Source organism: Aquarana catesbeiana, linkage group LG06 (genome assembly GCF_042186555.1).
Source record: "Aquarana catesbeiana isolate 2022-GZ linkage group LG06, ASM4218655v1, whole genome shotgun sequence".
NCBI lineage: Eukaryota > Metazoa > Chordata > Amphibia > Anura > Ranidae > Aquarana > Aquarana catesbeiana.
The window spans coordinates 300,213,531-300,238,723 of NC_133329.1; the positions used below are offsets into that span (position 1 = coordinate 300,213,531).

Genomic DNA, 25,193 nt, shown 5'->3' on the forward strand with positions numbered 1-25,193 from the left:
GAAGATTGCCAGGATTCCAAAGGCACACTGACAGTGTGTCCCAAATATACATACATACGGTATTGCCTATAACAACTGATCCGAACTGTAACTCCCATCATATGTTTACCAAGTACATACAGTTTTATTACAAATACATACAGAACTGTTGCTCTTGGAATAGTTAATTGTACTGCCTTTTAACCTCTTCAGTCCGGAAGGTTTTACCCCCCCTTCATGACTAGGCCATTTTTTGCGATACAGAACAATTGCACGGTCATGCGATGCTGTACCCAAATACAGTATAATTGATGTCCTTTTTTTTCCCACAATTGGAGCTTTCTCTGCATTTTTTTTTGCCCTATAAACAAATAAAGACCGACACTTTTGAAAGAAAAAAAATATTTTTTACTTTCTGCTATAAAACATATCCAAAAAAAATGTAAGAAATCAAATTTCTTTATCAATTTAGGCCAATATGTATTCCGCTACATATTTTTGGTAAAAAAAAATCCCAATAACGTATATTGATTGGTTTGCGCAAAAGTTATAGCATCTACAAACTATGGGATATTTTCTTTATTAATTTTTACTAGTAATGGTGGTGATCAGCGACTTATAGTGGGACTGGGATAATGTGGCGGATGAATCGAGCACCTAACTGACACTTTTTTGACACTTTTTGGGGACCAGTGACATTATTATTGTGATCAGTGCTAAAATAATATGCACTGTTACTGTGCTAATGACACTGGAAGGGAAGGGGCTAACATCAGGGGCGATTAAAGGGTTAAATGTGTTCCCTGGGAGTGCTTTCTAACTGTGGGAGGGGTGCTTTGACTGGGGGAAGACAGAGATCTGTGTTTCTGCTAAGCAGAAACACAAGATCTCCATCTACCCCTCCCACAGAATGGTGATCTGCCTTGTTTACATAGGAGGACCACCTTTCTGCCTCTCTCAGGAATGATCGTGGTGTGTCGGACCTGCTGAATGGCAATTAATTAAATAGCAGCCTAAGACTTATACTATAAAAGGCAATGTTCAAAGAGTACCAATACCCCTATACCTACCTGTTCCATAAGTTAAGGAGACTGCTTCTATCAGTTCAGTGTGCAGAGAGTTAAACACTGCTGTGAGTTAACAGCTTTGTCCTGTAGAGTAGTAATTAGTGTTTTTGCCACAGCTTTGATGACTTGCTGACCTACAGCCTGGGCCCAGCATCAGAAAGCAAATGACTGATTGATTCAATTACTGCGCTGTCTTCTTATTCTCTATCCCTTCTGTGATGGTGCTGGACACTCTATATTAATGATGTTCCAGACCGTTCCTTTTACATTTCTCCTTATAATAAACTGTTTGATGTCTAATGTTATTTATGCTGTGCGTATGAAGACACCCAAACGTCAGGGTGTTATGGTAATCATGTGGTATGCTTCACTAATTAATATTCCTGGGGTATTGGGAGCTTCTGTTCCACTCACCTAGTTTAAAATGCTCTTTTTCGTGTTTAGTAAGAAGCTGATGCTTTTAAATTCATTTTATTTTCTTATCAAGCTTTAAAGTTTTGTTATTGCCATTTACTGCTGCAATATGTTGACATCATATAAATATAGGCTTATAAAGTCGTAACAGAAAAGTGATGTGACTATGGGTACAGAATAATCAGTAATGGTTTAGTTTAATATGATGCTTTTTTCATTCATTAATGGATTTCTATTCCTGCCATAGAATATTACTGATATAGAACTGCCAGTGACAAAAACATTTTCAGAGCTCATAGCTCCCCAAATGTCAGAGAGCACAGATGTATCAGATCCTGACAAATAAGGTTAGAAAGGTATAATAGGTAGGCTACTAATGACTGGAATATTATACACTGATCAATAAATTATAGCTGATAAATAATGATATGTTGATGGATGAGCTGGAAGTTTCAATAAAACTGCTCTTATTAAATGAGTATTAAATGAGTATTCATGTATCTGGACATACGCTTGGCTAGATAATGAGCAAGGGCCATAGAAAATGTAGTTAATAAGGTGTGGGAATGGGAAATTTTATTTTAAAGGTAGTAGAGAGCTTTCAGATTTCAGTCAGTAAGCTAAAGTGTTACAGCACCCTTTTTCCAAACGTGATACTGCAAAGTAAACCAGCAAATAAATGTTAAATTGTCTATGGAGAGAATGTTTAGCCACTTAGAGATACTTGGATATACCTTCAGAAATGTACATTACTTCCAATGAAGAGCTAAATCTAGTGGTGCTTTAAAAAGCAAACATGTTCTCTCCCCTCTACAGCGACAAATTGACCTTGCTAACACTACAAATGCTTACTGGTGAGTGGAGCTACCCATCATGGAGATGGTCCATTCAGAAGAGGGTAGGCAGCTCAAGACTAAACCAAATATGTTAAGAAGTGTAGAAATCCACCTTTTGGAACAACCTGGATCTCCAAGGGCTCTAATGATCACACATAAAGATATGCACAGGCATATCTGTGTGGTTGCATTTCATTCCTATAGACAGTTTACCAGGTTTTTAAAGTGCCAGGTGTTCCTAGCATGTACTGTAAAAGAGGGGCTGTTCAATAATTTAAAGCCTCACTTCAATTGTTTGTCAAGCCCCATTTTTTTTTTACTAGTATTGGATAGAATGGGGAAAAATTAGAACACTTGTTGGGTTTTTACTACCATCTGGGGTTCCGTTAAAGCAATTTAACCTTATTTTCTGCACTGTTGATAACAGTTTCACCAGACAGGCAGGGAGTTTAGGGCGGCCATACACAGTTTGAATCTCGGCCAGTTCAGCAGGAACTAGCCGAGATGTAAACCGATAATGGGCAGGCTGAATGTACCAAGTTGATTGAGCGATCAACTTGGGTACAATCAGCCTGCCAGATTCACTTGCAATTGTTGCTAGTGGCTGCTACAGCCACTAGCGATAATCACTGTGATTGCAGGAAATAAATTTGCACTGTATATGAACCGCTTTAGAGTTTTAAGCCCTATACACATGGTACAAAAATTGGAAGTAAAATTTCATCTGACAGCTGATTCCAATTTTTCGTACGACAAAAGCTGGCTGTGCAGACTATAAAATTTTAATTGTACGTGAACACAACGTCCGATTTTCATATAATTAGTACGATTTTCGTTAAAAAAAAATTGTAAGAGCAAGACTACGCATGCTCAGAAATGAAAGAATACATACCAAACTATTCAACACATGAGACGTTCTAGTCATACACATCACATGTGTACAGCCCTAGCTGATCAGTAAGTCTACTTTTGAAGATTATGGTTTTTCGTTTGTTCTACTTTTATTAGCAGTATTAAATAATAACATTTCTATATATTTTTTTTTTGTTTAATTTTTAGTTTTTAATGCTAATTGATGACCATTCTGTTTTATATTATTGTTTATATCCGGTTGACATATATATATACATTCTCTATAGATATATGAATTGCACCTTCTCCTGAAGAAGTGAATATTTTCACGAAACGTGTACAGCATCAAGATGCAATCTCTATTGTTTCTATTATGAAATTATCCAATTACCATACATTATTGGTCATCAAGTCTAATCCATCTATTAGCTAATTCTTCTGTTTTATAAATGTATTCGTGTTCCTACAGTTTATATCAATATACATTACTTCATGAATACTATTTGTTTAATGTATTACTGCTGTATTGAATTATGTGACCATTTTTTTTCTACTATCATTTTTGGCTGGAAATGTACTATTTTAAAAAACATTGTCATGATGTATTTATCTCCTGATATTTATGGATACATGAACATGTTGGTACTCTACCTAGTGGACACACGCCTCATATAAAGTCACAATGTTCCCCCCATTTCTTCTATATTGCATAAGGATGGAGACATAGTTACATATGGCCTCATATAAAGTCCCAACCTGTCCCCCATTGTCCTTCTCATATTCAACACATTACATCACTTCCAATGTTGAATTCTGTCGTACAAGAATTTTCTTATGGTGAGTATCCTCTTCACTTTCGACATGAGACTAGCATGCAACAAAAAGCGGATGAACAGTCGTCCGAAAATCTGTGTACGAGCCTTTAGTCTACTGTTGTATAAGAGCCAACTTCCCTAAACTACGAACCGTGCTAGAAGATATAAATTGGGATAAAATCTTAGAAACAAAGAACATGAAGGAGAGATGGGCTTGCTTTAAGAGCATATTAAATATTAAAGGGCATTAGCCAGTGCATCGCATTGGGAAATAAATTTAAAAGAGCAAACAAAAGTCCTGGATGGCTTAACTCCAATGTAAAAATGCATATAAAAGCAAAGGAGAAGGCCTTAAAAAAATACAAGGCTGAGGGATCATCATCAGCATTCAGACTTTACAAAGAATGCAACAAGATATGTAAGGGTGCAATTAGGGCAGCTAAAATAGAACACGAAAGACACATAGTGGAGGAGAGCAGAAAACATCCTAAGAAATTCTTCAAGTATATAAATGGTAAAAAAGGGAGGACAGACCTATTGGCCCATAAAGAATGAGGATGGACATCTGGTTACAAAGGATGGGGAGATGGCGAAGGTTTTGAATGTATTCTTCTCCTCAGTCTTCACGAGGGAATTGGGGGCTTCAGTAACCAAACTGCAGTATTTGTCCTTTCTGTGACGCATCACAGAAAGTGCCCTCATGGCTAACAGAGGACAGAATTAGAAATAGACTTGGGAAGCTTAACATTAATAAATCACTGGGACCAGATGGCTTGCACCCGAAATTCTTAGGCAACTCAGTCAAGTAATTGCAAGGCCATTGTAATTAATTTTTACTGACAGTCTACTGACTGGAATGGTACCAGCGGATTAGAGAAAAGCCAATGTAGCACCAATATTTAAAAAAGGGCCAAAATACATCCATGGGAATTACAGACCAGTTAGCCTAACATCAATAGTATGCAAGCTCTTGGAGGGGATGATAAGGGACTATATACAAGATTTTAGTAATGAAAACAGTATCATTAGCAGTAATCAGCATGGATTCATGAAGAATCATTCATGCCAAACAATTCTATTAACCTTCTATGAGGAGGTGAGCTGCCATCTAGATAAAGGAAGGCCCGTAGACGTGGTGTATCTGGATTTTGCAAAAGCATTTGACACAGTTCCACATAAATGTTTACTGTACAAAGTAAGGTCCGTTGGCATGGACCATAGGGTGAGTAAGTGGATTGAAAACTGGCTACAAGGGTGGGTTCAGAGGGTGGTGATAAATGAAGAAAGCTCTGAATAGTCAGGGGTAGGGATGAGCTTCGAGTTCGAGTCGAACTCATGTTCGACTCGAACATTGGCTGTTCGCAAGTTCACCGAACAGCGAACAATTTGGGGTGTTCGCGGCAAATTCGAATGCCGCTGAACACCCTTTAAAAGTCTATGGGAGAAATCAAAAGTGCTAATTTTAAAGGCTAATATGCAAGTTATTGTCATAAAAAGTGTTTGGGGACCTGGGTCCTGCCCCAGGGGACATGGATCAATGCAAAAAAAAGTTTTAAAAACGGCCGTTTTTTCAGGAGCAATGATTTTAATAATGCTTAAAGTCAATCAATAAAAGTGTAATATCCCTTTAAATTTCGTACCTGGGGGGTGTCTATAGTGTGCCTGTAAAGGGGCGCATGTTTCCTGTGTTTAGAACAGTCTGACAGCAAAATGACATTTTGAAGGAAAAAACTCATTTAAAACTACCCGCGGCTATTGCATTGCCGACAATACACATAGAAGTTCATTGATAAAAACGGCATGGGAATTCCCCAAAGGGGAACCCCGAACCAAAATTAAAAAAAAAAAAATGACATGGGGGTCCCCCTAAATTCCATACCAGGCCCTTCAGGTCTGGTATGGATATTAAGGGGAACCCCGGCCAAAATTTAAAAAAAAAAATGACGTGGGGTTCCCCCTAAATTCCATACCAGACCCTTCAGGTCTGGTATGGATTTTAAGGGGAACCCCGCGCCAAAAAAAAAAAAAAAAACGGCGTGGGGTCCCCCCAAAAATCCATACCAGACCCTTATCCGAGCATGCAACCTGGCAGGCCGCAGGAAAAGAGGGGGGGACGAGAGTGCGGCCCCCCTCCCTCCTGAACCGTACCAGGCCACATGCCCTCAACATTGTGAGGGTGCTTTGGGGTAGCCCCCCAAAACACCTTGTCCCCATGTTGATGAGGACAAGGGCCTCATCCCCACAACCCTGGCCGGTGGTTGTGGGGGTCTGCGGGCGGGGGGCTTATCGGAATCTGGAAGCCCCCTTTAACAAGGTGACCCCCAGATCCCGCCCCCCCCCCTGTGTGAAATGGTAAGGGGGTACATAAGTACCCCTACCATTTCACGAAAAAAGTGTCAAAAATGTTAAAAATGACAAGAGACAGTTTTTGACAATTCCTTTATTTAAATGCTTCTTCTATCTTCCTTCATCTTCTGGTTCTTCTGGTTCTTCTGGCTCTTCTGGCTTTTCTGGCTCTTCCTCCGGCATTCTCGTCCAGCATCTCCTCCGCGGCGTCTTCTATCTTCTTCTCCTCGGGCCGCTCCGCACCCATGGCATGGGGGGGAGGCTCCCGCTCTTCTCTTCTTCTCTTCTTCTTTTCTTCTTTTCTTCTCTTCTTCTCTTCTTCATTTTCTTCTCCGGGCCGCTCCGCAATCCATGCTGGCATGGAGGGAGGCTCCTGCTGTGTGACGGCGCTCCTCGTCTGACAGTTCTTAAATAACGGGGGGGGGGCCACCCGGTGACCCCGCCCCCCTCTGACGCACGGTGACTTGACGGGACTTCCCTGTGACGTCACGGGGAATGCTACAGGGAAGTCCCGTCAAGTCACCGTGCGTCAGAGGGGGGCGGGGTCACCGGGTGGCCCCGCCCCCCCGTTATTTAAGAACTGTCAGACGAGGAGCGCCGTCACACAGCGGGAGCCTCCCTCCATGCCAGCATGGATTGCGGAGCGGCCCGGAGAAGAAAATGAAGAAGAGAAGAAGAGAAGAAAAGAAGAAGAGAAGAAAAGAAGAAGAGAAGAAGAGAAGAGCGGGAGCCTCCCCCCCATGCCATGGGTGCGGAGCGGCCCGAGGAGAAGAAGACAGAAGACGCCACGGAGGAGATGCTGGACGAGAACGCCGGAGGAAGAACCAGAAGAACCAGAAGAGCCAGAAGAACCAGAAGATGAAGGAAGATAGAAGAAAGAAGAAGCATTTAAATAAAGGAATTGTCAAAAACTGTCTCTTGTCATTTTTAACATTTTTGACACTTTTTTCGTGAAATGGTAGGGGTACTTATGTACCCCCTTACCATTTCACACAGGGGGGGGGCCGGGATCTGGGGGTCACCTTGTTAAAGGGGGCTTCCAGATTCCGACAAGCCCCCCGCCCGCAGACCCCCACAACCACCGGCCAGGGTTGTGGGGATGAGGCCCTTGTCCTCATCAACATGGGGACAAGGTGTTTTGGGGGGCTACCCCAAAGCACCCTCCCAATGTTGAGGGCATGTGGCCTGGTACGGTTCAGGAGGGAGGGGGGGCCGCACTCTCGTCCCCCCCTCTTTTCCTGTGGCCTGCCAGGTTGCGTGCTCGGATAAGGGTCTGGTATGGATTTTTGGGGGGACCCCACGCCGTTTTTTTTTTTTTTTTTGGCGCGGGGTTCCCCTTAAAATCCATACCAGACCTGAAGGGTCTGGTATGGAATTTAGGGGGAACCCCACGTCATTTTTTTTTTAAATTTTGGCCGGGGTTCCCCTTAATATCCATACCAGACCTGAAGGGCCTGGTATGGAATTTAGGGGGACCCCCACGTCATTTTTTTTTTTTTAATTTTGGTTCGGGGTTCCCCTTTGGAGAATTCCCATGCCGTTTTTATCAATGAACTTCTATGTGTATTGTCGGCAATGCAATAGCCGCGGGTAGTTTTAAATGAGTTTTTTCCTTCAAAATGTCATTTTGCTGTCAGACTGTTCTAAACACAGGAAACATGCGCCCCTTTACAGGCACACTATAGACACCCCCCAGGTACGAAATTTAAAGGGATATTACACTTTTATTGATTGACTTTAAGCATTATTAAAATCACTGCTCCTGAAAAAACGGCCGTTTTTAAAACTTTTTTTTGCATTGATCCATGTCCCCTGGGGCAGGACCCAGGTCCCCAAACACTTTTTATGACAATAACTTGCATATAAGCCTTTAAAATTAGCACTTTTGATTATTCATGTTCGTGTCCCATAGACTTTAACGGTGTTCGCATGTTCGAACGAACTTTTTTCCTGTTCGCATGTTCTGGTGCGAACCGAACAGGGGGGTGTTCGGCTCATCCCTAGTCAGGGGTGGCAAGTGGGGTCCCCCAGGGTTCTGTGCTGGGACCAATCCTGTTTAATTTGTTTATAAATGACCTGGAGGATGGAGTAAATAGTTCAATCTCTGTATTTGCGGACGACACTAAGCTAAGCAGGGCACTAACTTCTCTGCAGGATGTGGAAACCTTGCAAGAAGATCTGAACAAATTAATGAAGCGGGCAACTACATGGCAAATGAGGTTTAATGTAGAAAAATGTAAAATAATGCATTTGGGTGTCAAAAATATGAATGCAATTTACTCACTAGGGGGTGAACCTCTGGGGGAATCTAGGATGGAAAAGGACCTGGGGGTCCTAGTAGATGATAGGCTCAGCAATGGCATGCAGTGCCAAGCTGCTGCTAACAAAGCAAACAGAATATTGGCAAGCATTAAAAAGGGGATTAACTCCAGGGATACAGCGATAATTCTCCCACTCTACATGACTTTGGTCCGGCCTCACCTGGAGTATGCTGTCCAGTTCTGGGCACCAGTCCTGAGGAAGATTGCACTGGAAATGGAGCGACTACAAAGAAGGGCAACAAAGCTAATAAAGGGTCTGGAGGATATTAGTTATGAAGAAAGGTTGCGAGCACTGAACTTATTCTCTCTGGAGACGAGATGCTTAAGAGGGGATATGATTTCAATTTACAAATACCATACTGGTGACCCCACAATAGGGATAAAACTTTTTCGCGGAAGGGAGTTTAATAAGACACATGGCCACTCACTAAAATTAGAAGAAAAGAGCTTTAACCTTTACCTGCCATAGAGGGTTCCTTACAGTAAGAGCGGCAAGGATGTGAAATTCCCTTCCACAGGCAGTGGTTTCAGCGGGGGGCATTGATAGTTTCAAAAAATGATTAGATAAGCACCCGAACGACTGCAACATATTGGGAAATACAATGCAATACTGACATATACATAGGTTGGACTTGATGGACTTGTGTCTTTTTTCAACCTCACCTACTATGTAACTATGTAACTATGTTGTTAGAAGTTTGACCTGTTTTCTAAAAAAAAGCTGACAAGGATGGATTGTTGTGGGAAGTGCTGCCATAAACACCAATAGAACAGAGCAGTAAGGCCGACCATACATGGTTTGAATCTCAGCCGGTTTAGCAGGAACTCTCCTTGTTGGAAGCAGACAATTGCTCAGCAGGAGGGATTCCCCTGTTAGAACTATCTGTGTTGATAGAGGAATCATGCAAATTTCTTTCCTGCAACCCGTACTTGCAGGAAAGAAATTTGCATATATATGGCCTGCCTTATTCACAATTATTTGTGGCATGTTTTAAATTACTGCTTAGTTACCCTGTACTAATAAATGATTCATGTCCTGTATGGTATCTTAACCGTGTATATATAAATGCTGTTATTGGGAAGAATAAAGACAAACTTTGCTATTGACAGATTTTACTCCAAAGAAGTTAGGTATTTGATTTATTTATAAGGGTCAATAACAACGCAAAGCAATACTGGTGCTGCTAAAGTGGCTACATGCATCTATGATTTCTGAATTCTCAAAAGGACCCCAGGCAAAGCAAAAAATGCAGTCATACATATGTAAAGTAAATAGCTGTTTAACTGAGTGTGCAGTTTTTGCTTATGAAAGCGTTGCTAGAAAGAAAAAGTTCTACAGCATTACATTTTAGGCCTTCCAAAAATGTACGTACAGGCATACCCCACTTTTAAGTACACAATGGGGCTTATTTACTAAAGCTGGAAAGTGCAAAATCAGGCTCACTTCTGCATAGAAACCAATGAGCTTCCAGGGTTTATTACCAAAGCTTAATTGAACAAGCTGGGGTTAGAAGCTCATTGGTTTCTAGAAGTGAGCCTGATTTTGCACTTTCCAGCTTTAGTAAATAAATCCCATTGTGTACTTAAAAGTGGGGTATGCCTGTATGTAGTGGATAGGGATGAGTGAACCCTGACACATTTGGTTTCCCAGGAGGTTCAGTGAACCTAGCAAAAAGCCTGCTAAAACAAACATATCATATCACTAACCCCATTAAAGTCTATGGGTTATTTTTTTCCTTGCCTTTTCATGTCCTATTTGCAAGCTTTTGTTAAAAAAGGAGGTAGCTGGCCACTTTTGTAGGGAACTTGTACCAATGTGAAAAAAGAAAAAATAGCTCAGAGGGGCAGGTTCTTTAAAATCAGCTTAAAGGGCAACAAAAATGCACAAATCCTTTAAATAATATGCTTTGGAAATGCCTTAGTAGTGGATAACAAACTAGCCCTTGCAAAAAAGCATTTTAAGCCAACCACGCCAGTAATCCACCCTTGAGGCTATGTTGGTTTATTGTCAGCATTTATCCCGCTAGTATTTTTTCCTTAATGCCCTGTACACACGACCGTTTTTTCCTTCGGAATAAACTCTGAAGGTTTTTCCAACGGAGTTCTGACGGAATTCCGCTCAAGCTGTCTTGCATACACACGGTCACACCAAATGTTGACCGTCCAGAATGCGGTGACGTACAACACGTACGACGGGACTAGAAAACGGAAGTTCAATAGCCAGTAGCCAATAGCTTCCATCTTGTACTTGCTTCAGAGCAAGCGTCGTTTTTGGTACGTCGGAACAGCATACAGACGAGCGTTTTTCCCGATAGGAGTTGGTTCCGTCTGAAAAATTTAGAACATGTTCTCTTTCTAGGTCAGTCAGAATTTTCGACGTAAAAAGTTCGATGGGACATACACACAATCGCAATATACAATGAAAAGCTCCCTTCGGACTTTTTCTGTCGGACATTCTGCTCGTGTGTACACGGCATCAGCCTCATCAAGCCATCGGATCCTGAACTGCTTAGCTAGCATTTTAATTGCACTGAATATAGACATTTAAAGATATGGAAGAGATGTATGGCAGGTAAGGAGTGAGATACATACACATACACACCAAGGGTGAGGAAGGGTCAGGATATATCTACTGTAGGTCATTCTGGTCAGATTAAATATTGTGCTTGGCTGAGAGTGTGTTATAGTATATTAATGGCAAAATTAATTCACAAACACTGGGGTAAAGCTAATGGTAGGAAAACAAAAAGAAAGAAAAAACAAAAAAACAACAAAAGGGTCAAAGTCAAGACAAAGATTAAAGGCTATGGTGGAATACTTACTCCTGACATAGGGGTGTAGGCAGGAGGAGGGCTGTGTCCAATTTCACTCTGATAGGAAAAAGAAATGGAATGATGGGAATAAGAATGAAAAGAATTTATGTGTTGCATGAGATAGTAAGAATAAAAGCATGCATCAAAGAGAGGCCAACTCCACATCATGGATGTAAACACTCTTCTGTACAATGACAAATATACTGTATATATTCAGTGGTGCTACTGAGAAAAATGCTAGTATGCTTCAAAGTAAGATCATAGCAATTCAAAAACTAACTATTGCAGCATTAAAATGCCAGGATATCTTATTTTGTAGTCATTGGGCTATTTTAAGGAACCAGAAATAACAAAGATAAGGCTCTCAATACAGATGCTCGCTATAATTTTTAATGCTCACTGGCTACCTAGAACCTAGGGTTTGCTCTTCTTAAAAGACACTTACACAAAATAAAAAAAAATGTTTGGATTGTGCAAGTACAATATAATAATATCTAATTACTGGTGTGGCTTTCAGGTAGGGTAGGTAATTAATTAGAAAAAGTCATATTCAACTGTCCCTGGGTAACTTTAGAGCATAATTAGATTTTTATTGCTGCATGTGTTCCTACTGGGGAGAGCTGTACTCTATATTGTCTTAGTGATCATTGTCACTGGACAAAAAAAAAGGGAGAGTAAATCACCTAATGAGGTGTGGGTCATGTGTTCCAGTGACAACTCCCTACGAGGGGATTTCTCCTTACTTGGGGATTATTTCCTCAAACTTCCTATTGTGTCTTCAGGACACAACACAGACAGCAAAAAAGTATGCAAATATTGTTTAAATATAAGAGGTATGCGTATTCTTGAATCTTTGTGTATTTCTTCCTGATCTGTGCAGTAAGCTAGTTTGAAACTTTGTATGTGCAGGAGCCTACTATGATACAGACCAGTCATTGCTGCTCTCTCTCCTTGTGTAGGTTAACTGGTCTTGCATCAGCTCCAACCTGTAGTTGTCTGCAGGCAGTCTGTAGTTAAAAGGACTGCAGAGTCCCTCTCATAGCTCTGTTCAGGCTATATGCAGTATAGTGGTGATGCCCCTGCCACTTTAAGGATAAGTTAACACTTGCTAAAAATACTAGTGCTGACAGTAATGTGAGCCAACAGGCCTATAGCGTTACCATGTGTTTTTGACATGAGTTTAAAGTGGGTTAAAAACTGCACCCCGGACTCTAAGTGATCACTGATTTTCCACCTTTCACCTCACTGATATTTGATTAACACTTGGCAAACTCACTGAAAACAGGTTATAAATGCTGCATGCATATTTACAATGCATTACCATAGACTTGAATGGATGGGATGAAAGTCTTCAGCTTCTCCCAGACTTTACATTTAGCTTCATTTTTGTCATACAGCAATGTAAAGTAACGCATATGCTACATGTTTTTCAAATGTGAATTGTCCACGGTCCATTTGATCCGCTACAGGCTGCTTTTCTAGTTGTTTGAGGAGGAGCAAAAACAAACCTCAAACGCTGATTCTAATTCCAATGTGAACAGATACTAACAAGGTAATAATTGGGTTCGCAAAAGGAATGTTGTGCACACAGAGAGGATTTATTTTCATTATGGCTATTGACAAATAGATTTGAATAAAAGTTTTTGTGTCTGGAGTTCAGCTTTACATTTCCGCAACAAAAAAAGTGATAGCCCTATTTTTGATGAGAGTAGAATGTAAACCCTTTGAAATATGTAATTTAAATTTAAAGATTCTGTTTCAAACGTATTCATCAAACGTTCACTATCACAATACAGTACATGTAAAATGGTCAGCTGGAAGCTGTGCTTATAATTTGTTGTAGATAGAAATACAGCGAAAGTCATAATATTATAAATTGTCATATTACAATGATTAAAATAATGGAGTGTCCCTATACTCTGCATCAGAGGATGAACAAGGAAAGAACATATGCGCTCATGATATTACTTGAATTATTCAGATGCTCCTGACAGCTTAAGCAAAATGAGACTATGGGCTGGTTGCCGTCATCTTGTGATTGCCTGTGCTGACAAGGTTTCATGGCAGTAACCTACGGAACCTGTATCAACTCGTTCTACAGCAAACATGACAGTAATAGACATTTCCCTTGGTTTGACATTAGGATTCAAGAATACTAAGCACAGTTTCATTCAAATCTAATTTATTGCCATCTCAGCTGGGTGTTTAGCATTTCTTTTAATGCTTTCATGTAGAAATCTAGGCCTGGCTTTTCAGTTCACAGAGAGACTGGAAAGTAAATCAATATATCTGATGTTGGGGTGGCAAGCTACACAAGTCTTAACATTCCCATGGTCTCCATACCCATGTATTAAAAAATAGACCTTGTCTAGTTACATAATGTCAAGAACGTCTGTAGATCTATCCTAATGTGGTCATTACAGGTATGATATAATTAGTATATTATTTTATTTAGAGTCCACCTGTCAGCTATGCCTAGGTATATAGGGAGTAAATCATTATAATTTCTTGGAAAGCAAACATGTGTGCTTTATATATACTAAAAAGAACAATGTTGACCACTAAGCCATATATTACCAAACCTTTTTGGGCTTTACCAACAATCTGTGATATGTTTATTTTCTCCAAGGAACATAAGCAGATTAATCACTGATGCTCTTCTGAACAGTTTACAAAACATGTACTGTCCATAAGATCTACAAAACAAGAACTATCCATAAATCTCTGAACTCAAAACGTAAGTGTAGTGGTGCATGAGCACTAGCGCAAGATAGTGGTCGTTTAATATTGGAACTCAGTTGTGGCTCTGCATTTTCTCTCTTCTGCTCCTGTAACAGTTACATGTTAAAGCACAGGATACCCAGATCCTGAGAAAATGCCTCCAGTAATCCCATATGGGTAAAATAGGGTGCCAGAAAACCACATCATCTTTCTGGAAGCTGATGCCTACCAACATGGAGAGATATCTCTCGCGACCAGCATGTCCAGCTTCAAAGTCCAGCATTGATTATAGAGGTTAGAAACTGCAAACATTTAGTGACCTATCCCCTATAACACTAAACAAGTGGCGTCTGCTGCAACCCATTACAACGCATCTCCAGAAGATTATTGTACCACACCATTGAGGCTTTCTGTTCTGTCTCATTGTTTCAAAAAATAGATCTTCAAGAAGGAGAAGGCTTGTTTAAAAATGTGGGCTATCTCCTCCTTTGGATGAAGCCATGGTTATGCTTCTTCCCAGTACTCACCCAGAATCCACACCAAGCAAGATATGAACACCAGCCAAATCCAAGAAACACTCAAGCTCTTCCACGAGCCTCTCCACTTTGGCCTTTATAGGTCCCACGGAGGCTTCCATGGGCTCCTCAGACATATGTTCTTCATAGGTTTTTAATGTGGTTACTGATACATAGGTCTCATCTAGACAATACCTATAATCTGAGTTTTATTAATGTATGTTTTGGTTTTTTTTTAATCTTTTTGTGCATTTCTTTACTGTATATTTACATACCAGTCAGTTTTATTTGCTCGGTCTGACTGCTGTGAGCATTATGTTATCATTGACTACAATGTATTTACAGATCACTTAACTTGAAGGGTTTAAACTCTATAAGGAAGAGATGACTTGTTTTAGGGTATTTGGATCATCCCAAGCAGTTGCTTTTTTAACACAGGGAACACATTTTCTTGAAGGGGGTTCTTTTAAATTTTCTGTGAAATCCTTTCCTCACTCTATGTACTGTAGCTTCAGACCCCTATGGAAAGCTGGTGTGGCAATCCTAATTAAACACACATGTCCTCTAAACATAATCTCCTCTAATCTGGACCCTGGTGGTTGGTTTGTTATGCTACATTGTAGTTATATGGGTAAGCCACTCTCTTTATTAAATGTGTATGCTCCCAGTTCTGATCAAATCATGTTTCCTACACAGGTAATAGATAAGATGTCTCATTCTTTCCACCCATTTAATATTGTAGGCAGAGACCTTAATATGGTAAAGTCTCTAGAAACCATCAGGCCCTTTAAAGTGGTTGTAAACCCTGTTACACCACTTTTACCTACAGGTAAGCCTATAACAAGGCTTACCTGTAGGTACCTTAAATATCTCCTAAACTTGTACAGTTTAGGAGATATTCTGTATATACGCTGCTGCTAACGTCATCAGCGCATGCGCACTGAAGAAACGGGCCGCTGTGCCGTTTCTTCAGGAGCGTGCTGTGACTGGCGGCTCCCATGCGCATGCTCTGGCCAATTACAGCTGTGATTGGCCTGGGCCATGAATCTGGAAGTAACTCAGGTGGAAGCTGTCCACACTGTACTCGAAGGGCATCTTCTAAGGTAAGCATTTCATAATGAGCTAGTATGCGACGCATATCAGCTCATTATGCCTTTGTCTTGCAGGGTTTGTTTTTCTTTTCTTTTTTTCAGAGGTTTACAACCTCTTTAAGGAAACCTACCCTTGCTTAACCAATCTACAGCTTTTTGCTTTTAAGCACAAAGGTTAACCTGAAACCCCTTACACTGGTACAATCAGGCTTAATTTAAAGAACCAAACTGCAACTCATTGAGATTGTCTGGAAATTACAATTATTAACACTATACATCAAAGACAGAAGATTAAATCATAGTTGTAAAAAAACAGCTATCACAAGTGTATATTTTTCGATAGAAGGATGGATGTAATATATTAAAATAGGCAACAACCATGCTTGTTTTTTTTTTGTTTAATACATTTTTATTAGAGGAAAATATATCATGTATACAATTATAACACAAATCTTCCATTATTTTAACAGCATAGGATACAGTACTCGTAGAATCCACCAATTAGAAAGTTATATTGGGTGCGTCCAAGAAGCTGCATAGAGTCAGCTAAACAGCTGATTTGGATAAAAAAAGTGTGAACTAGGTGAGCACTATACTCTAAATGGAATTTAAATAGAAAATATTGCTTTAGTTTAACATAAGTATACATCAAGATAGAGTAGTGGTAGAAAAGGAGAGAATAGAAAAGAAAGAATTGAAGGTGGGAGGGGGAGAGGGTAGGAAGTTGCTGGCATACTAGACCATGTATTGAGCAGAGGGGGAGGTTAGCATGAATAGGTGTTTAATGGCTATGTTAGAGTGTTAGGGTTGAGGGTTTAGAGCAGGAGATTTGTATATGTGGCAGTAGTCTGAAATTTTTTCCAAGATTCCCAGGTTAAAGAATGTTTCTGGGAGGTCCCTCTAATATTGTGGGTGATACTCTCCATAAGGTATACATTGTCAATCATTTGTATCCAGGCCTTCATAGAGGGAGTAATTGGTTGGCCCCACAATGTGGGGATTAAGGCTTTGGCAGTGTTTAGTAGGTAAGGAATGATTGAGTGTTTGTACGCCCTTATGGGAGTTTTTGTGACATGAAAAAGAATAGCCCATGGATCATTTGGTATATGAACATCAGCTATCTGAACAATCAGGGTGCGAATATCCTCCCAATACGGTTTAATCAATGGGCAGAACCACCATATGTGTGCATGAGTAGCTTTGTTCCCACAGTTCCTCCAGCACAATGGGGAACTGGCGGGGAACATTTGGTGTAGGCGAACTGGGGTGTAATGCCACCTAGTGAGCAGTTTATAGTTGACCTCTGTCATTCTTGAGGCTATGGACGAGGTGTGAGCAAGTTGGAGGATCCTATCTTTTTGGTTGTCAGTCAGGGAGAGACCAAGGTCAATTTCCCATTTAGTCAGGTAGGAAGGGGGGTCAGGGTTTTGAAGTGTAATAAGAGCTTTATAGAATATAGAGATGCTATGTAGAGGGGGGTCTTTTGGAAAAAATATTACTTCTATATCGTTTAGATCACTGATGCCCCTAAGTGGAGTAGAAAGGGAGCTTAAGAAGTGTTGTAATTGGTGGTATCTCCATTTGTCTAGGAACGTGGCAGGTTTAGGGGTGAGGATTGAAGATAAGGGTTTAAGTGTATTGCCATTTAGAACGTGATGCAATAGGAGGGGTTCCTCTGACCTCCATGATTTAAAACCTGGATCCAGAAGGCCTGGTAGAAAGTAAGTGTGATTGAGAAGAGGTAGCAAAGGGGAGTCATAGTTCCAGGAATGTTTTTTATGTAGTGCGTCCCATATATCCAAAGAGGAAATGGTAAGGGCCGAGGTGGTATGGGCAAGGTTCCTGTGGGAGCGGGGTATCCAGGGAGCTATTGAAAGGTCTACACCACTTAGGTGATATTCGATTTGTACCCATAGCTTCCAGTTAAGGGCATATTTCCATTCAGCTAGTCTGGCCAATACAGTTGCTTGGAAATAGGCTTTAAAATTAGGAAGTGTCAGACCACCTGAGCATTTGGAGCGGAACAATAACTCCCTGGATATTCTAGGGTGTCTGTCCTTCCAGATAAAGCGGGAGACCAGGGACTGTAAAATAGTAAAAAAGCCCACCGGGACACCTAGTGGTAGCATTTGAAAAAGGAAAAGGATGCGTGGTAATATGTTCATTTTAATTATATTAACCTTCCCTAACCAAGTATGTGACAGGTTAGACCATTTTCGTAGGTCGGTTCTGATTTTATTTAGCATGGGGATGTAATTATATCGGAAAAGGGATTGAAGATTAGAGGTGAGATAAATACCTAGGTATTTCAAACAATTTGATTCCCATCGAAAAGGAAAGAGGGGTTTAAGGAAGAGAGTCTCGGCCTTGGGGATGTTAATGTTTAAAATTTCGGATTTAGATAAATTTATTTTGAAGTTAGAAATTGATTGAAACGTGGAGAATGCAGACATCAGATTCGGAATCGAGATCCGAGGTTGTTGGATAAAAAATAGTACATCGTCTGCATATGCCGCGTATTTATGGGATCTGTTGCCTATTTGTATGCCTTTGATGTTAGTATTGTTCCTAATTGTGGCGAGAAAAGGTTCTAGAGTGATAGCAAATAGGAGAGGGGAGAGGGGACAGCCCTGCCTGGTTCCATTATGTAGGACAAAGGGGTCACTCAACGTTCCGTTAATCCTAACTTGAGCCGAAGGGTTAGCATAAAGGGAAGAAATACGGTGAAACATTTTAGGACCCATACCCAAATGGCGTAAGGTCAGCTTAAGGTACTCCCAGTCCACCCTGTCGAAAGCTTTTTCTGCATCGGTGGAGAGGAGTAGGGTGGGCTGGGAGCACCGTCGAACATATTGAATCAGGGAGATTACACAAAGGGAATTATCTTTTGCTTCTCTAGCGGGTATAAAACCTGATTGATCCGCCGAGATCCAATTTGGTATAAGGGGAAGTAAGCGGTTTGCCATAACTTTGGCAAATAACTTAATGTCAACGTTTATTAAGGATATAGGTCTAAAACTATTACAGAGTGTAGGGTCCTTGTCTGGTTTGGGGATGACTGTGATATGAGTCAAAAGTGATTCTGGGCGTAAACCTGAAGAGTGGGAGATTGAGTTTGCATATTCAGAGAGTCGAGGGAGCAGGATGTTACTAAATGTTTTATAATATAAAATCGTGAATCCGTCAGGTCCAGGGGCTTTACCAGAGGGGGAGGACTTCAATGCTGACCGAAAAGTCTTCTTCTAATTCTTTAAGGACAGATATGGGCAATTTGGGAAGATTTGCCTCTCTCAAGTAGGATAGCATACGGTTTCGTCTCTCCTTACAAGGGAGAGAGGACAGGTCATTTTTGACATTATATAGGTCCGCGTAGTAGTCTCTAAATGCTTTAGCAATATCTGGGGTTGCATGGGCCAATGCACCTGACGGAAGCTTAATTTTGGGGATAAATGATTGTGACTGTTTAGTCTTTAGTGATCTAGCCAGCAATCTACTTGGTTTGTTCCCCCATTCGTAAAATTTTTGCGACAGACGTTGGAACCTTCTCTTGGTGTCTAGATTGAGGAGGGACTTCAATTCCTCACGTTTAAGTGTGAGGGATTTAAGGTGTTCATTATGTAAAGAAAGTTTATGCTGCTTGTCTAGAGCCTCTATTTGTTGTAAAACCTGGTTAATTTGTTGACCATGCTCTCTTTTTATCCGCGCACCAAGCTCAATGAGCTGGCCTCTAATGGTAGCCTTATGAGCTTCCCAAACAACTGAGGGGGAGGTGTCAGAGGATTTGTTTTCCCTAAAATACTGCGATAAATGCCTCCAGTTGGTGGTACGTCGGGGTAGGGAGGGCATGGTCAATGTCATCGACACAGGTGCATGATCTGAAATTGATGTGAGACCAATGTGGGCAGAGTGCAAAAAGGGGAGATGGAAATGGTCTAAGAATATATTGTCTATTCCAGAGTATGATTGGTGCGTTGAGGAGTAGTGTGAGAAATCCTTCTCCTTAGGATGAAGAAGGCGCCAAACATCCATCAATTGATGATCAAGAAGCCGTTTTTTCACAAATTTCAGTCTTTTGAAAGAGATATTAGAACGGCTTTGTGATGTATCAATAATGGGGTCTAACGGCATGTTTAAATCCCCCGCTAGAATAGTAAGTCCTGTGGCAAAGTGTGATAATTTGGGAGAGGAAGGCAGGTTGATTATGGCTCGGGCAATAGATATTTGCAAGCGTGCATTGGACATTTCCAATGAATCCCTTGAGAAAAAGGAAGCGACCATAGTCATCCGCAAGCATGTCAGATAGCCTGAAAGACAAACTACTGCAGAAACCAATAGCTACACCCTTGGACTTATTGGTGTCTGATAGGCTATAGTACCACTGCGGAAAGTTAGGTGAGGTAAGTTTAACAGGTGTTGTGTGGGTTAAGTGCGTTTCTTGAAGAAAGGCAATGGAACATGTAGCTTGTTTAAGTTCACGATATCATTGATGTCGTTTAGCAGCAACATTAAGACCCCTAACATTGTAGGATACAATCTTTACCTTAGCCATTTAAAAAGAGAATGAATATTTTCAGTTTGTCTTGCCATGCATACCAGCAGAGAGGGGGAAGAGGGGGGGGGGGAGAATAAAAAGAGGAATAGTAGGAAAGGAAGAGATGAGAGGAAGAAGAAGAAGGTAAACATATACAATAATTATATATGTAAGTCAGAGAACTTGTGGGAAATGAAAAAATATCACGCAGAAAACTGCAGTGGTCCCATTGGGAAAAGAGAGAGCGAAAGGCCATCCCAATCCTTGAACAAGGATTAGATAGGATATCTTCAGGGCCATTCACGCTTGCCATCCCCAGGAGGAGGTGGGGGGGTGGTGTTACGCTGTGGGGGGGAGGTGGTGAGGGGAGTGCGCCCCGACAGCACACGGCCTGTAGAAGAAAAACATATTAACAACCTGCCATTAACAAGAGAACAATGAATTCCAGTCGGAAATATGAAAACCCATGTAAGTGGAACCAGGATCAATAAAAACAATAAGCAACCTACAAGGAATCGCAAATGTAGACCAATTGGAAACATGCAACGATCAACATTATAATAAAGAAAAAACAAATATTGGTCAGCTTACTGATGAGTCCGCCCCGGCCCCGTGCACACAAGTACAGAAAAAAAATAAAGAAAAATTCTATATGCACATGCAAACACAGCGGCCGGGTCCGGACCTGGCAGAAAGAACCTTTTTGTAAAAAAGAAATGATTCACATTATTAGCAAACATATGAGTGAAAAAATAAATGTTTCAGCCATGTTTTTGTGCAGAACCTGGAAGAGAAGTGCGACTCCTCTTTGAGGGGGTCTTTTTCCAGGCAGAGTCCACGGGACATGAAAATTTTGGAATCGAATCCTGCCAGCCTGGAAGTTCCATGGGTGAGAGATGTAGGTCCTGCAAAAAAGTTGGAAGTTCCTCAGGAAATCTCAATGTATGGGAACGACCATTTTTTGTAGCAATCAGGCAGGCAGGAAAGCCCCATCTGTATGTAATCTCGTCAGATCGTAAGTTATCCAGTAGCGGTTTTAATGCTCTGCGGCGGTCCAGAGTATCTTTGGAAAGATCTGGATAGATACTGATGGTGGCACCGTCAAAGTCAATGTTAGGTAAGCCTCGCATCTTTACCATAATGGCATTTTTATCTTCAAAATAATGTAGGCGGCAGATGACGTCCCTGGGCTGGTCCGAGTTAGCGTTACGGGGTCGTAAGGCCCGATGCACACGGTCAAAGCGTAATGGTGCAGTGACAGGGTTACCCAGGATGGTATTAAAAATGCCTCTTATGGAAGGTTCAAGATCAGTATCCCCAGTGGCTTCCGGCAACCCTCTAACTCGGATATTATTTCTGCGGTTGCGATTTTCGAGGTCTTCGAGCTTATATAAGGATGCACGGTGGGCAAAAGCCAACTGGGTAACAGTGTCCTGCAGTTCTTTAATAGCTAGTGCCTGTGTGTCCTGTCTCTGCTCCGTTTCCTCTACCCTGACCAAGAGATGTGACATATCAGATCGAACGGCAGTTATTTCTTTTTTGATGGATTTCTCCAAACTGTGAAACATACCTGCAAGTTCTTTTTTGAGGCCGCTCATAAGTGCTGACATTTCAGAGCCTACGGGGGATCCGGGATCATCCATAAGATCCGAGCAGCAGGAAGAAGCTGGAGAGCTCTCCCTCACAGTGGCAGCGTGGGATGATGGAGAGGCACTTATTCTCGAGGTTCTGTCTTGGTCACCGTGTGCGTTGGCTAGGTATTGCTGAATAGAACCTGTGGAGACTGGAATAGAGAGTGATCTCTTGCTTGGACGTTTAACAGGGGCAGAGCGGAGCTTAGGTGTTTTGGCGGGCATAATTGGAGCTATATGGCCGATAGCTGCAAGGGGCACTCTCCCTCACATCTGAGCAGTGTCACATATATATCATAATGTTATCAGCACCTGGAGGGGTTCCCATATAGGTGGAACACAGGTAGCAGAAAGTGTACTCCAGTAACAGCAGAAGAGCAAGTAAAATTATTAAAATTATTATGATTAAGTAAGGATAGAGGCTGTGGAGGTAATGCGGCAGATGAGAGAGGAACTTGCTGAAGGGTAAATCCTGTAGAAAAGTTTCAATGAGAAAGGTAGTGGAGTAAAATGGTTATGGGAGTACATGGAGTACCAAGATGGCCGCCGACCTCCAGGAATAGGCCGAAGCCGCGGACTTTCCTAATAATTGTATCTGGCCTGGCGAGCGCCGTTTTCAGTGCGGGATATAGGCTCAGAGCGGATCGTGGGTGGGGAGGGGGAGCTGCTACTCACTGTGTCCCAGGAGTCAGGCAGGGCAGATCCACCCCAGGCCGGTGTCCAGCTCTTTAGATGGTGTAGGTCGGAGGCTCCAGGTAAATAGCAGGCCGCGGGGTAGCGCCAGGCCGCAGTGCAGCGGAGCGGAGGAATCTGGTGCACAGGCAGACCTCGGGTGTCCCCCCTCGCCGTTCCCCTGAAAAGTTGACAGCCACTCGTCGAGGATGAGCGTCCGCTCGGCACCCAGCTCACAGGGGCGGCAGGCTAGAGGCTCCGATCGGGCCGTAGGCCCCAAGATGGCGGCGAGTGTCTCTGCCAGGAGCGATCTGCAGGCCCGGGGTATTAAAAATAGCAAAAGCCACAGAAATAACACTCCAGGTGTTAAGCAGGGTGGTTCTAGAGGCTGATATATTGTAAAGCAGGCTCACAGGAGGGAATTAGAGCTTGGATGGCAGCGGATTCTCTGTAGCTTGGAGGAGCTCAGCCGAAACACGTCCTCCACCTTGCTCGTCCAGACACGCCCCCCACAACCATGCTTGTTAACTGATATAGCATTACAAAGTCAAAATATTACTTAAAACATGCAAGCCTCTCAGTTGCACCTTCATTCATTCACTGTTTTCTTTACAAAAATAAAGTTTACTCTGGCTAAAGTAACTCTAATTTTCCACCCTGTATTTTATGAAAAAAGTGAATGCCAGTGAAATACCAGCAAAGTTTACTTCTTTGGTACCTTAGTGGCAAGATGCCTTCATAATGTTTCAGTAAATAACAACACAAAAGGCTAGGTTATTGCTAGATTGTTGCAGCGCTGTGATTTTTTTACTGACCTTTCAGATGTTTTAGATTTGATATTTTTAGTTTATTTTGTTGTTCTTAGTTTCCAGACTGAGTAGACATGGAAACTATGGGCATCTTCACATATGCATTTGAAAATATGGGTTTTATTGCATTTTTTGTGCACCTGCTCTACAGAGATTTTAGCAGATGATGAAAGTTAAAGGATTTGTGTGTCTTATAGCCTCAGGTGGATTATCTACAGTAATATGTTAAGAATTCACATCCAGGGTTCACACAGTAAAGCTTAACCTATAGCAGTCAATTGTGAGTGAATTTTCCATCCATGCTCCCAGTAAGGCTTAAAGCAGAGCTGAAGGCAGACTCAAAATAAAAATTGAGAGAAAGAGAATGGGAGAGGGAGAAGCATTGAGCCACTCACAGTCAAGTCCTAGTTGTATTACTTAAATGCAATAGAAAAAAAGTCAGGCAGGCTATGCTGTGTGGCAGAACTGTGTAAATCTCAGGGATGAATGAACATAAATAAAAACTCTTATGGTGGGTAAAACAGCCCTCATACATGAACTTCATCTGTGTATTTAGCTGTTTGAGTTTTGATCTAACCTCTTCAGATCCGCGCTATTGCCAAATGACGGCAACAGCGCGGACCTACATTGCCAGGACGTCTATTGACATCGTCCTGTGCATGAGCGGCGCACTCGGTGATCAGCGAGTCTATGAGACTCGCCTGATCACAGATCAGAGTAAGGGGTCGGTCCCGACCCCTTACCACATGATCAGCTGTCAGCCAATGACAGCTGATCATGTGATGTAAACAGAGCCGGTAATCGGCTATTTTTTCTCCTCGCACTGACAGCGTGAGGAGGAAAAAAAAAGCCGATCACCGGCGGCCTTGAGAGGGACATCAGTCCTGATCACGGCGATCATCTGTGCCCCCTGCCAGTGACACCTAGCAATAGGCAGCAGTGCAGCCTACCAGTGCCCACCAGCGTCACCCATCAGTGCCCACAGTGCCATCCATCAGTGACCACAGTGCCACCCATCAGTGCCCACAGTGCCACCCATCAGCGCCCACATCAGTGCCACAACAACAGTGCTGCACATCAGTGTCACCTATCAGTGCCCATCAGTGTCACCTACCAGTGCCCATAAGTGCCCCTCAGTGCCACCCATCACTGCCCATCAGTGCCACCCATCAGTGCCCCCATCAGTGCTGCCCATCAGTGCCCCCATCAATGGTACCTATCCATGCCACCCATCAGTGCCACCCATCAGCGCCCATCAGTGGCCATCAATGCTGCCTTATCTGTGCCCATCAGTACCGCCTTATCTGTCCCCATCAGTGCTGCCTTAACTGTGCCTATCAGTGCCGCCTTAACTGTGCCTATCCGTGCCCATCAGTGCAGCCTATCAGTGCCCACCAGTGCAGCCTCATCAGCGCATATCAATGAAGGAGAAAAATTACCTGTTTGCAACATTTTATAACAAACTATGAAACACAATTTTTTTTTTTCAAAATTTTCCATCTTTTTTTGTTTGTTTAGCAAAAAATAAAAATCCTAGCTGTGATTAAAACCAAAAGAAAACTCTATTTGTGGGAAAAAATGATAAAAATTTAATTTGGGTACAGTGTTGTATGACCGCACAATTGCCATTCAAAGTGCGACAGCGCTGAAAGCTGAAAATTGGTCTGGGCAGGAGGGGGGTTTAAGTGCCCAGTAAGCAAGTGGTTAAAGACTCAGTAACTATCACATACTATGAGCAAAATAGAAATATTGTATCCATTTATGGCACAGTTCTAATTTA

At 41.9% G+C, this 25,193-nt stretch overlaps 1 protein-coding gene across 2 annotated transcripts in view; it reads right to left on the bottom strand.

The window, feature by feature from the left end:
* ERBB4 (erb-b2 receptor tyrosine kinase 4) overlaps positions 1–25,193 on the bottom strand; it is a 1,370,802-nt gene that overhangs the window by 9,580 nt on the left and 1,336,029 nt on the right. The window contains exon 26 of one of the 2 annotated variants that reach the window (XM_073633559.1): positions 11,453–11,500. The exons of the other annotated variant lie outside the window; for it this stretch is intronic. Within the exon in view, the coding sequence (XP_073489660.1) occupies positions 11,453–11,500 (48 nt within the window). The remainder of the gene's footprint in view (positions 1–11,452; positions 11,501–25,193) is intronic. 2 annotated transcript variants of the gene reach the window in all.